General features: G+C 36.4%; 1 protein-coding gene across 4 annotated transcripts in view; it reads right to left on the bottom strand.

Annotated features, from left to right (window-relative positions):
• Positions 1 to 14,026, bottom strand: part of SBF2 (SET binding factor 2) — a 430,203-nt gene that overhangs the window by 162,146 nt on the left and 254,031 nt on the right. For all 4 annotated transcript variants that reach the window (XM_031941976.1, XM_031941975.1, XM_031941974.1 and 1 more), the window contains exon 16: positions 11,693 to 11,842. In XM_031941976.1, the coding sequence (XP_031797836.1) occupies positions 11,693 to 11,842 (150 nt within the window). The remainder of the gene's footprint in view (positions 1 to 11,692; positions 11,843 to 14,026) is intronic.

A 14,026-nucleotide genomic window follows, 5' to 3' on the forward strand; every position in this document is an offset into this window, starting at 1 on the left:
AAAATATCTCAACAGGTGTTAACAACAACTCCAAGAAGGCCTCTCTTTCAAGATGGAGCTCAGGCACCCCCTCCCAGGTGCTAGTGCCCGCCCTCTTAAACCATCTTGTATTTAACCTGTGCCTTGTGCACGTACTGTGTTTGCTCCTTTTGTGTTACTCTGTACTTGCCATCTGCCATGTCAGAATGTAAGCTCCTGGAATAGTTCGGAACTATGCTCAAAAAGTTATCAAACTGTGCATACCCTTTGATCCAGCAGTGTTGCTACTGGGTTTATATCCCAAAGAAATTATAAAGAAGGGAAAGGGACCTGTATGTGCACGAATGTTTGTGGCAGCCCTTTTTGTAGTGGCTAAAAACTGGAAACTGAATGGATGTCCATCAGTTGGGAGAATGGCTGAATAAATTGTGGTATATGAAAATTATGGAATATTACTGTTCTGTAAGAAATGACCAACAGGATGATTTCAGAAAGGCCTGGAGAGACTTACATGAACTGATGCTGAGTGAAATGAGCAGGACCAAGAGATCATTATATACTTCAACAACAATACTATATGATGACCAGTTCTGATGGACCTGGCCATCCTCAGCAACGAGATCAACCAAATCATTTCTAATGGAGCAGTAATGAACTGAACTAGCTATGCCCAGAAAAAGAACTCTGGGAGATGACTAAAAACCATTACATTGAATTCCCAATCCCTATATTTATGCACACCTGCATTTTTGATTTCCTTCACAAGCTAATTGTACAATATTTCAGAGTCTGATTCTTTTTGTACAGCAAAATAACGTTTTGGTCATGTATACTTATTGTGTATCTAATTTATATTTTAATATATTTAACATCTACTGGTCATCCTGCCATCTAGGGGAGGGGGTGGGGGGGGTAAGAGGTGAAAAATTGGAACAAGAGGTTTGGCAGTTGTTAATGCTGTAAAATTACCCATGTATATATCATGTAAATAAAAGGCTATTAAATAAAAAAAAAAAAAAAAAAAAAAAAGAATGTAAGCTCCTGGAGAGCAATGATTGCATTTTTAGGGACAAACACAGTGCCTACCACATAGTAGGCATTTAAGCAAAGCCGATTGACTTAATGAGCAATAATATTTAATACATGCTTATCAATTGTTGTAGTCTCATTCTGGTGATTAAAAACTCCAATGGACTACTCAAAGAATGAAGACTTAAAAAATGAAATAACTACAAAAGCAATGAAATGAAATGAAAACTGGACAAGTAAATCAGACAATCAAAGAACTATGAAGCTTTTGTGGACCTTTGAGATCCCACCTCTCCTTCAGCACAGGAATTCTTTGTGGAACATATTTAACTGATGGCCATACAGCTGTAACTGTAACTTAAACTTAAAATACTCCATATGTTTGAATCAAACAAAAACAAATCCTCATTTATACTAAAAGCATGAGAAATATGCAAATCAATCTTATCTTTGAAAATAAATCTTTTCTAAATAAGATAGACAAGAAAACAATTTTAATACTCCAAATCACTAGTAAAACTAAAAATGCAAATTACAATAACTGAGGTTTCATCTCACACACATATGAGACTGGAAAAGTGGGGGGAAATCCATCCCCAGTAAATATTTTAGGGCCTGTGGGAAGAGCCATGAACTATTCCAACCATTCCAGAAAACAATTTGGAATGATACCAAAGTTACTATACTGGACATATCTTTTGGCCCAATAGTAATCTTACAAAGAGTAAATCTAAAGGATATAGAACAGGAGGGAGAAGTCTGTATACAAACATTTATAATAGCATGTTTTGTAATTGCAAAGGACTGGAAACTAAGTGAGAGCATGTGGACTGGGAATTGCTGAACAAATGGAAGTATACTGATACGATGGAATGTTACTGTACTATTAAAAAGTAATGAATATGAAGAATTCAAGGGGAAAAAACCTAAGAAGATTGGCAAGAACTGATGAAGAGTAAGGTATCACAAATTCGGAGAATAATTCCCATGAAGGCACCAGCAATGGCAAAGAAAACAGCATTGAAAGACTGCATATCTCTGGTGAATGCAGTCATCAATCATAACTTCAGAAGACTTACTTCGAAGCACCTAGGCCAAGAAGTGGGCCAGCAATGTGGAACGTAGCACACATTTTAGAAACAGTAAATGCTGCTTGCTTTGCTTGACTCTTCCTTTTTTCTTTTTTTTTTTTAACTAGGGCAAGATGGTCAATGGAGGATTCGTGCAAAAGGGACAGTGATATTTTTTTTAAAAAAAGAAAAGAATGCAAAAATAAATTTTAAAAAATTAAATTAAATTCTTAACTTAAAAAATTAAAGAAAAGTTTTAAATTAAAAAAATTTCTTAGTCACATACTGAGCAAACACTTTGATACCAGTTAACAGTCCATAAGTACTAATAACAACATTTTACTATGTATTGGCCTTTAAATTATACTCAGTAGTCAAAATAACAGAATCTTGACAATATAAAGGTTTATGCCTGCTAAAATGGAAAGAGGGTACCGGCTAACTATTTTATTTTATAAGATAGTTTTTCATTAGTCTAGCTTCAAAAAGATATTAGCAATTTAAAAAAAGTATTGCACACAGGTTTACAATTTCCACAAAATGGAATTGATTTTTTTGAATGACAAGGACGTGTTAGAAAAATTCATATTCTCTGCGAATCATTTCTTTTTATTAACTTGTCATAAAATCATCCTGATAAATGAAATAGCCTTTGGGCAGTAATCATATCCTATTTAGTTTTCCCCAGAGAGCAGGAAAAGCAGAATATTTCTAGGTCACAGAAAACAAAAGTCACTGAAGTTTTTGAATCCCTATCTAAAAATTGGTTCATCTGATTCATGTTTCTCTTCTAAAACACCACTGCAGATGTTTGGCCTTTCTGCCACGAAACTGTATGCTTCTGTAAAAAATGTTCAGAATGTCAAGTCAAACCCTACAAAGTACATTGTTGTAACAAGAACATAAATATTAAAAAATCCCAAGGTGCCAATAAATAATACATTAAACCCCAGAATATCACCTCTGGGTCCACTGTAACTGAAGAAGATCTCTGTATAATCTCAATTATTAGATGAAGAGTAGGGTGTAGTTTATTTATATTTAAAGGGATAATTCAGTACTCTGACCATACAAATCTCTCAACTGAGATACATCTCAAAGCAACCAAAACCATATTTCTTCCTTTTTTTATGAAGCACAATAAGGATATGCCAAAGCAACAAAAACTTAGGACCTAAATGACTTTGCAATTAGACAAAACTTACTTTAAAATTATCTTCTGGAGCACTTGTATATTATGTTTTAGTTACTATATAAAACAAATATGGAACTAGGAACAGGACAATTATTATTCATCACCACAACCATTTATATTTAATTAAATTTCTGAACTAGACCAGACCCTGAACCTAGAACACAAAACCAAGGGTTTTTAATCTGGGATCCATGGACCTCCCCATGGAGGTCCCCCTCCGGCCCCCCCCCCCCACCTGGGGTCCTGTGTATAGATTTCTGAGGTCTTTTCACTAACCTCTAAAGGATAATTAGCCTTTCCTTCAACTATGAACATTTTTAAAAAATAAAGAATATTGTGAAAATAGGTCTCAAGATCATCAAAAGGGTCCCCAACAACAACAACAAAAAATAAAAACTCTTGATCTGGTCCAATTCATTTCTGTGATAGACTTAATTTTCAGTCATCAGGGATCTGCTCCAATGTTTGCAGTGCCAAGCAAGTTCCTCCTTACTGCAGGGAGTCCATTTTTATGTCCAGCTCTAGTAGTTAGGAAGTTTTTGTTCAAAAGAGCCAAGATATGTGACTCTGTAACTTATTCCCAGGGAAACTAAGTGAATCAATTTAATTGCTCTTCCAGATATCATGTTCCCTCTCTCAGTCTTTTCTTCAGGCCATACATGCCAGGTTCTTTTACCTTTCCTCCCATGACATGATCTTGTTTCCCTCCTCTGCAGAGGTTCCAGTTTGCCAATAGTCCTCTTATAATGTGTCACCTATCATTGAAGGCACATGGTCCCTAATTCTATAGATTATACTTTCTGAATGCAGTTCAAGCCCTCTTGAGCTTTTCTGGCAGCCATATGTCATCTGATTCATCTGAAGCTGGTGGACATCTAAAATCTCTGAGGTTGTTGTTTTTCTCTGAAGAAATGTCTACCTTATTTTTAGGGGCAGTTGAGTTTTTAAATCTAAGCCAATGACTTTACATTTATGCTTATGAAATTTCATCTTATTAGATTCAGCCCTTTGTCTTGAACTATTGACAAAAATTTGGGAATCCAATTCTGTCATACACAATAATTTTCAGCTTTTTATTATTTGTAAGATTTGCTGGTATGCCTGATACTACTGGGCTATAGTAACTGATAAAAATGTTTACCAGGGCCAATTCAAGAACAGACCATGCCCTTGATCACAAAATGTTAGAGTTAGAAAGGATATCTGTTTAACTCACTTGTTTTTTACATATAAGAAAAATAGACTAAGAGAAGGTAAGTGATCATCACTAGGCTAAATAGCTAGTTATTTAAGCTAATAAGTAAAATATTTATTATATGCTAAATCATGCCCCATCTTTTATCATTTAACATACAAATATATAACTCAAAGCTAAATGATCAACACATTAGGCCTCTTTGAGAGAATATGCTAAAATCTAAGATATCAGTTTGTTAATACCTCCAAGTATAAAATGAAAATAAATAAAATGAGGCAACAATGAATAGATATTGGTGAAAGGCATTTGAGGAAAATGTAAAGATTTTGTTATTCACAAAAGTCTTATTTTCTATTTTACTAGGAGCTACAAGGTGATCTACACAATTATTTATTTGTTGGCATCTCAGCAAATATCACTACTTTTTATATAGTCTTAGGAATACTTTAAAAGATACTAATATTTACCTTCTTTGCATTAAGAAATTATTATAAATGGATTTTGCTTTAACTTAGGTCATAAAGACAATGAAGAAAGACAAAAAGAAGTAGCTTCCTAAGACTTTTTGAATCAAGCTTTTGAATATTTTATTCGAAAATAATTTTGTGGTTGTTATACATTCAATAATTTCATGAATCAGGGTACTATCTCCTGTGATGCAGAATACAATTCATTAATACAGTTAGTAATGCACTAACTGGAGCACTGGATCTGGAATCAGGAAGACGTGAGTTCAAATTTGGCCTCCGACACTTAATCAGACAATCAATATTTATTAAATGTCCACTAAGTTCCAGGCACTATGCTAAATTCTGGGGATATGAAAAAGAAACAAAAGATAATCCCTGCCCTCAAAGAGCTCATAATTAATGAGAGAAACAATAAGGAAACAAAAATATGCAAAGCAAGTTATCTCTCTGTGTCTGTCTGTCTGTCTGTCTGTCTCTATCTCTGTCTCTGTCTTTCTCCCTACACGTGCACGTTGTGTATATAGGATAAGTAAGAAATAATTAACAAAGGGAAGATGCTATTATTTAAGAGGGCTTCAGAAAGGCTTTCAAGAAAAAAGGAGATTTTACTTGGGCCTTAGAGGAAGCCAGGGAGGTCAGAATGCATAGATGAGGAAGGGAGAACATTCCAGGCATAAAAGAGAAAATTCTGGAGTCAAGAGATGGAAGGTCTGGTTTGTGGCAGTGTGTGTAGTAGGGAGTAAGGGGTACAAAGAGTGTGAGGGTAGAAGAAGGTTATGAAAGGCTTTGAATGCTAAATGCAGCATTTTGTATTTGATCCTGGCAGTGACAGGGAGAGTCCTGGGTTGGGGGTGAGATGATTAAACCTACATTTTAGGAAAGCCTCTTTAGTAACTGAATAGAGAGGTTGGGTCGGTGTGGGGAGAGTCTTCAGGCCGGCAGCCCAGCAGTAGCTCCCACAGTAGTCCAGGCCTGGGGGATGAGGGCAAGCACTAAGGTGCTGAAAGCTTTGGAGGAGGGGATGTGAACTTAGAGAGGTTACAGAATGAATCAGACAGTCCTTGGCAATGGACTGGACATGGCAGGGCAGAGACAGGAGTTCAGGATTACTCCCACTAGCTGGGCAACCCCAGGGTCACTTTCCCTCTAACTCACTTTTCTTCAAGTGGAAAATGGAGTACTAACAGTAGCTACATGGCAGGGATGTTGCAAGGATCAAGTGACACAATATTTGTGAAGCCCTTAGCCCTGTGTCTGCATAGAGCAGATCCTCCTGAGAGAATCTTGCCTGGGACCTGACGTGAATCCTCCACTCAGCGTGCTTCCTGTCTTTCTTTTAGACTTCTTATGTGTATATGCTGATGAAGCTTCTAAGTCCTTGGATTGCACCCGTTTTTCTTGGTTGTATACATTTCTTTGATGACAGTTTTCAGGCTATTTTTAAAAATATTCTTCAATATAATATTTCTCAGCCTTATGCCCCGCCATGACCTTCACTCCGGTGCCCTTTGTGTAGTATTCTTTGACCCCTGGAGAATCACTCACTGACTCTCTCCCACCTTGTTTTGCCTCCACAGAATTGGAGGAAGTGACAGTGAGGAGAGAGAGACCCGGAGACTTTGCCCCAAATGCCATCATGGGAGTGGGTGTATTTCCACTCTCTGCTACCTCAACAGCAGTCGAATGCACACTGTTCTCCCATGAGCCAGGGGGCCCACCCCCAGCAGGGCCACTTTCCTCCAGGGGAAGACTGGTCCCATCAGCCTGAAAATCCACACCCTGATGGCTCTCTGGGACCAGCAGACAGCCTCCTTTTGGGCTACAGCATGTCTCTTCCCCCTTCATCACTGCCTCCCTTACTCTAACCTCACTACTACTCCCTCAGTGGCGTTGAGCAGTGTTGTAGAGAGTAAGCACTCAATAACTGCTTGTTGCTGATAATAACAATTGATGTGCTTCCTGTCAAATAAATAACCCCCAACCTCCAGTCACAACCAGAGCATTCACCTGGGCAATACCATAGTCAGGATCTACAAAGACACAGGCACCCTCTTCTAATGAGAACTTTAGAACCAACTTGGTTCTTCTCTTCTTGATACCTGCCACTCAAATTTTTTACTTCCTCCTCCTCTAAGCCTCTAAGTCTTTGCAAATCCCCCTTTCTCTGGCTTTATTTTCTCATATTTGCCTATCTAGAAAGTGCAGCCCAGGTCCTCCCTACTTCTTGTTTCATTCCTCTAGGACCCTCCTTTATTCTTAATATGCCTTCGTCCTAAATCTCGTTCTCTCTAATTTCTTCCATATTTTGGTCCCACTAAAACCTAGTGTTCTCCTAAAGACATCGGAACTACTGACACTCACTTTCTAGCTGGCTACTTCTTGTCTGCCATCTCGGTACTAGAATTCCTACTTAGCACTCTCTGTCTGTCTCCCTCATGGGCTTGTTTTGCATACTTGGTCTAAGTTACTGCTCTTTCCACCTTTCACAGAACCACATGATTTCAGAGTTAAAAAGGCTCATGTCAGAAAATGGATCTTTTCTGCAGTACAGCATATCCTGACAAAAAGCCATTCAGCCTTTGCATGAAGACCTCAAGTGAAAGGGAACTCGGCTTCTCCCAATGTGACCCATTTTATTTTGGAAGAGTTTTGTTTTCTTTAGTGGCATTTCCTTGTCTCCATAAAACATTTGGGGCTGTAGAATTAAGGCTGTAGAGGTTGTGGGGTTTCACTATCATTTGTGGTTTAAAAAGTCTGTTGTAAAAGTCTTCACAGAGCTTTTCCTCTCTTTGTTTCTATGCTTTCTTCCAGTTATATTATTAAAATATTTTCCAAAATTACTAAACTACCTTGAGGCCATTTTACTTAACTGAGTTTCTTACTAGCTTTCTTTAAATTTGTTTTCTTTCTGTTTGTTGTTGTAGGAGGTTAAACTGCTGGTAAAATTCTGCCATTGTTCTCTCTAAGATTTTTACAAATGAGTTTATGGTTTTAAGTGGTATTCCCTTGAGCTGCCCCATCTTTCCTCTTAGTCAGGAGATGTAGTATTTCCTGGTTAAGACTGGTTTCCTAAGCTTGTTTGTTCTCCTGGCAACTGATTGACATCAGTTAATCTTCCTTGGCAAATACAGATAAGCAGTGTCAATTTCTATCCTTTTACCTATTTCTCACTTTTTTGGCACCAACAGATTCTTTAAATAGATCAGAAAGGGACTGTTTTAATTGGATGCACTATCTTCTAAATTTTATTTTTGTTTTAGTTTGGCATTGGTTTTAATCTCTACTCTAAGAAGTTAGTAATCTGTCTACACACAAGCATCATAAACTATTTCCACATTAATTACCTGTTGTTTCATATCTAATAAAATATAAGCAATTTAATTTTTGCATGATGTTATTTGGTGCTTAATGTATTTCTGAATCTTTCATCAACAAATGTATCAATGTTACACAGGCGTGAGGCCTCTTGTAAACTTTTAAGGCTTTGGCCCCTTTCATTTCGTACTCCTGCAATATATTCATAAATTCCAACATATTTTGCTATCTTTTACTATGCTAACCATTGCTTTGAAGTACAATGAATATAAAAGTATATGCTAATTTTGTTTGGAATATTTTATTGAATTCTTTCCTTAAGGACTCCTATTTACCCTACTCACTTTCTATCTCTCTTCTCCATCCCTGCTCAAAGGAAGTAAAACAGAACCATTTTTCAATTTTCTTTCTTTTATGAGTTGCCATGAGCAAAGATTTCACATCCAAGGAGACTGGATTTAGCTAGACTTAGTTTGTATTATTATACATATACATATTTGAATATAAGTACAAAAACATATGGCAAAGTTGAATACAAATTATTTTCTTTTTTGGCTTGCATGAGATAGGTTTTTGCAGTCTTGCTGAGTGCTTACACACACACACACACACACACACACACACACACACAAACACACACCACACAAACAACACATATATCTATTGAGGTTTTTTAAATTTGAGTTCACTTAAGGAATGTTTATTTATTTATTTATTTTTGCTGATATTACTATTTAAATATTCTATTCTTTTTATTAATTTGGATTATTTTGTATTTTTATAAGTATTTGTATATGTCATTTAAATTATTAATGTTTTTGCATACAACTGAGCAAAATCATTTAAGATAATTTCCTTCTTCATTTCTGTGAACTCTCATTATTCATTTTAATATGAAAAATTATTTCCTTTTTATAATCAAATTGGCTAATTTAAAAATCTATTTTATTACTTTCTTCAAAAATCAGTTCCTTTATAAATTTGATGTTTTGTTTTGGTCTTTTTTTTGCCTGTCAATTTTATTAATTTCTTCTTTAATTTCCAGAATGCCATTTTTGTTGCTTAGTTAAAGGGTTATAATTAATTTTTTTTTAAGTCAGGTGCTCATTCATTGATTTATTCTTTCTCTTAATTATTGAAATTTCGTGTAGTCCCCATCCCTTTTTCTCTTTTTTTGGTTTGTAATCTTCTGAACAACACAGTTCCCTTCTATGCCCTGCCAGTAACCCTCTGTCTTACTAACTTTTCTCTATGACTCTTAAAGACATTAGAGTTCTTGAAAGAAATTTATTTCCAGAACCCTTACTGTATGTAAAAATTCAGCTCCATAATTTTCCATCCATTTAAACAAATATATGTACCTGTCAATATTTCTCTTGGCTCCTGAATTTCTCTAAAATGTTTATTCAGGCTTGTTCTTTTCTTTGGGGATGTTTGGAAACATTTCATTAAAGGTCTATTTCCTTCAGAGAATTATATTTAATTTTTCTGTAAGTCTCCAACTCTTGCGATATCATATTCCAAGCTTTCTTCTCCTTTAAAGTAGTAGTTGCAAAGAAATATGTGATCCTTGCTAAAGCTTCTTGCAACTTGAATTTTCCTTTTTTGACAGTGTAGCATTTTTTTCTTTGACCTGAAATCTCTGGATTTGGGATATGACATTTCTTGAAGTTTTTATTTTGGAGTACTTCTCAAAAGATGATGGTGGGTTCTTTCTATTTTCACTCTGCCATCTTGTTTTAAGAATTTTGGTAGCTTTCATCTTGAAACAATGGTATACAGATATTTTTTAAAATCATGATTTTCAGATAGCATGATTATTCTTAAGATTTCTCCTTGATCTGTTTTTTAGGTCAGTTTTTTGGCTAAATTTTTCTGTTTGTTTTTTTTTCAGACTTTTTGATTTTGTTTTAAAATAGCTTACTGTTGCATTGAATCATTCCTTTCTGTTGAATCCACTCAAGTTTTCAGGGTCAGTTTTCAGATGAGATCTTCCAACATCTCATCTAAGGTGTCCATTCTCTTTGCCATTATATCCTCCTTTGTTATTCCATTTTGCATTTCTTGTTTTATTTGTTCTACTCTTAGAATCTTTGTGTCCAGGACATTTTTTTTCCTCTGAGGTTTTACATAGAATTGCTGTGGGAAGGCTGTATTCCAGATTTACTTTCCAGGACATCTCTAAATTCAATTTGGTCACAAGTATTTGGTATTTTCTTTTGTTTGCTCATCTTAGTAGTCCCAGTATTTAGACTAGGGGAAAGGGATGAGGAGGAGACGGTAGAGCCGCTCTGGTGAAGCTCAGCCCCAGTATTCTCGAAAATGAGAGAACCTTCTGAGTCTGGCCAAGGCTGGGCATGTTTGGCCAGGGCTTGGAGGCTATTCTGATGTTAGGCTCTGGTGAGGGACTCCCTCTTGCCACAGGGTTTCCAGGCTACTCTGGCCTTCCCCTGCTGCTGGGCTGCTGCTCTGGAATGGTCTTTCTGGTCATTAAACTGGGGCTGTATCTCCTGCTCCTCCTCCCCAGTCCTGCATCCTTGATGGCTATAGTGGGGCTTCAGGCAGATTTGATTCCAAAGAGGTCCTCTTCAGTTGTCCTGGGGCTACTTGGTGTTTTCCACCTCACTTCACTTGTCTACTTCAGATTCTGCTGCATTCTAGCACTCTTGCCCATCCCTGGACTGGGTGAGGATTCAACAGGCAATTCTCCCTAAGTTTTACTGGGGTGATCTTGCTCTTGTAGTTCTAACACACCACTATCTCGTGATCTAAATGCATTTCATTATCCCAGATGCACTACTGGCTTTATAATATTGGGAAGATTAAAAAACACAGAGTATATACATATCCTTTTCATTCCATTAGGTTTTTTTTCATAAACAGGGACACACTTGATTAGATATCTGAATAACAAAAACAGCTGGAATGATGTCAAGTGTGTCCATACAAGACTGTAAACTCAGGATATTAAAACTGTAGCTGGCTAGTTCTATCTATGAGAACATGTAGGATTCTTGAGTACCTATTACCTAAGCTAATAGGTGTCAGAAAATGCATTTATTTTTACTTCTATGCTATTTCTTGCCCTTTTATTCTGCTACCATTCCAAGACTTAAAAACATTGAGTGAATAAGCAATACTATAAAGTAATATGCACCATATATTTTTAAGATAACTTTTCATATTCAAAGACTTTGTTTGTAGAATTTATAGAATAATCCAATATCCAGCATAGATGGAAAGGAAATTTAATATTCCTGCCAAACACTGAATAAGTCTATTTGGCAGAAGTGGTGCAGATGTTGGCTCTTTACTATTTTGGCTCTGGAAAGTCTAAGAACTTTACAGATAGTTTTTGTTTTTTTTAAATTAAATGTCATATAATATTATTCCAAAAAGGGGAGAGGGGCCGGAAAGAAAAAAACACAAAAATTACCTGTAGAGTACAGTTCATCATCCTTACAATGTAGTCAAACTGCTGATGATCTAGTATGGCCCGGTTCTGCTGTACATGCAAACCCAATTCATAGGTAAGACACTGTCGTGCTGCCTTTCCTTTGAGTGCTCTCAATGCAGCAGGAAGAGTCTAAGAACAAGAAAATTATACGTTACTCATATGAAAAAAAAAAACCTAATTCTACTGAAATAAGAATTTGAATTACAGCCCATGGGAGATCATTTTAAAACAATAATTGAATTGAATAACAAATATTTATTAAATACCTACCATGCAAAAAACATTGTTAAGTTACTAGAAACAAACAAATAAATAAACAACCCCAAACTGTGTCCTGGAACAATCAAGGATCTTATAGTTTACCAGGGGTGTGTTTGTATGTGTGCCTGTATAGATAGAATATGTGTATAAATGAATATAATTAAAGGCAAGCTGAAGGAGAATACAGTACTGACTTTAGGTAGGAAGTAATACATGAGCTGGGTCATAAAAGAAGTCATGGAGTCTGAGAAACTGAGATAATGAGGTAATGCATTACAGGTTTTGGGGCTAGCCATTGTGAATGAAGATAGGATAGAGATACAGAGTGTTGAGTTTGTTGAAAAATCAGTAGCCTAAATTGGCTAGAACAGAATTCATAAAAAGGAAACACAGCAGGAAAAATCCATTGCAGTCAATTTATGGAGAGCCCTAAATACCAGAACAAGAAGTATATGTTTTACTTGAAAGGCAATGGGAAGCCACAGATGGCTTTCAAGGTCAGAACTAGTCAGAACTAGATTGGAAAGTGAGAAAACTAAATGGAGGGTGACCAACAGGGGTCTGGGCAAGAGGAGATAAGAACCTGAATTAGGATGAACACAATATAAGTGGAGAGAAAGGGTAAGATATGACAAATAGAGAAAGAATATACATGAAGATGAGATAAGAATGACTGAAGCTATGACTCTGGGTAGCTGGGAGAATGGTGGCAATTTAACATCAATAGGGAATGTTTAATGGTAATAATAATAATAGCTATATTCACATAGCACCTACTATGCCATAGGTACTGTTCTAAGCACTTGATTTGATCCTCATCACAAGTGAAGGAGATAAGTACTGACTTACAATTCTCATTTTACAATTGAGGAAACTAAGGAAAACAGGGGTTAAATAACTGGCCCAAGGTCACCTAGCTGTAAGTGATATTTGAACTTGTCTTCTTAACTCCAGGACCAGTACATTTATCCAGGATACAATTATCCATTACACCACCTAGGTACTTTAGAATGTTTTAAAGAGGGGGGCAATTGGAGGAAAGAATGAATTCTGTTTGGATATGTTGAGTTAGAGAAGTCTACAGGACAACCAAGAGATTTGTAGGAGAAACCTGCATGGAAATAATAATTGAGCCGAAGTCTGCTGATGAGGTTGTTGAGAGAGAGAAAAAAAATTCTGGTCACTGAATCTTCTTTCAGGGAGACTTACTTGAGTGATGATGATCAGAAGAGGACATTTAGAAGTGAAGAAGTACAAGTAAAGTAAGAGGAGAAAATCAAATGAGCAGTGTCATGGAAGCCAAAGTAAGGAAAACATGAGGAAGGGGATTGGGTGTTCAACAGTGTTAAAAGCAAAGAGAGGTAAATGAGGATTAGAGCTTAACAAAGATCATCAGAGTTAACTGTCAAGAAGTCACCTTAAAATAGGAAAGCTGTAGCAGAGTAGTGAAGTCAGAAGTCAGATTAAATGAAGGGTTGAGAGTGAGTGGTTGATGAAACAGGCAGAATTGATTTTTCTAGGAGTCTTGACAATGCAAGGAAGGAGAGAAACAAAAGGGGATGGTATGGCAGTTTGAGGGAATGATAGGAAGGTTATTTGTATTTGCTTGGTTGTTTGTTTTTTAAGGATGGGATGGACTTGGACATATTTGTAGGAGAAGATGACCTAATAGAAAAGGAGAGATTGAAGATGAGAGAGAAGGAATGACAGGTGTGGCAAACTTTCTAGAAGGTACAGGAGGGAATGGTATAGCAGTCAGAAGTAGAAAGGGCATCTTTGATATAGTCAAGGGGATCTCCTTCTCAAAGACTGGCATAAAGAAACAAATAATGAGTGAACATATGCAGGAGTTTTGGGATGCAGAATAGGAAAAATGAACGCATGATAGATGGTCTAAGTTTTTTAGTTAGGTTGTATCTGCTGAGGTGGGTGGAATTGAAGCACAAAGAGAAGATCGTGAACAACTACTAAGGGGAATGGGATAAAGTTAAATCAAAGAACAAAACAAGGACTGCCAAGCAGTACCAATAGCCCAATTGAAATGGAATAATA

Source organism: Sarcophilus harrisii, chromosome 6 (genome assembly GCF_902635505.1).
Source record: "Sarcophilus harrisii chromosome 6, mSarHar1.11, whole genome shotgun sequence".
NCBI classification, from domain to species: Eukaryota; Metazoa; Chordata; class Mammalia; order Dasyuromorphia; family Dasyuridae; genus Sarcophilus; species Sarcophilus harrisii.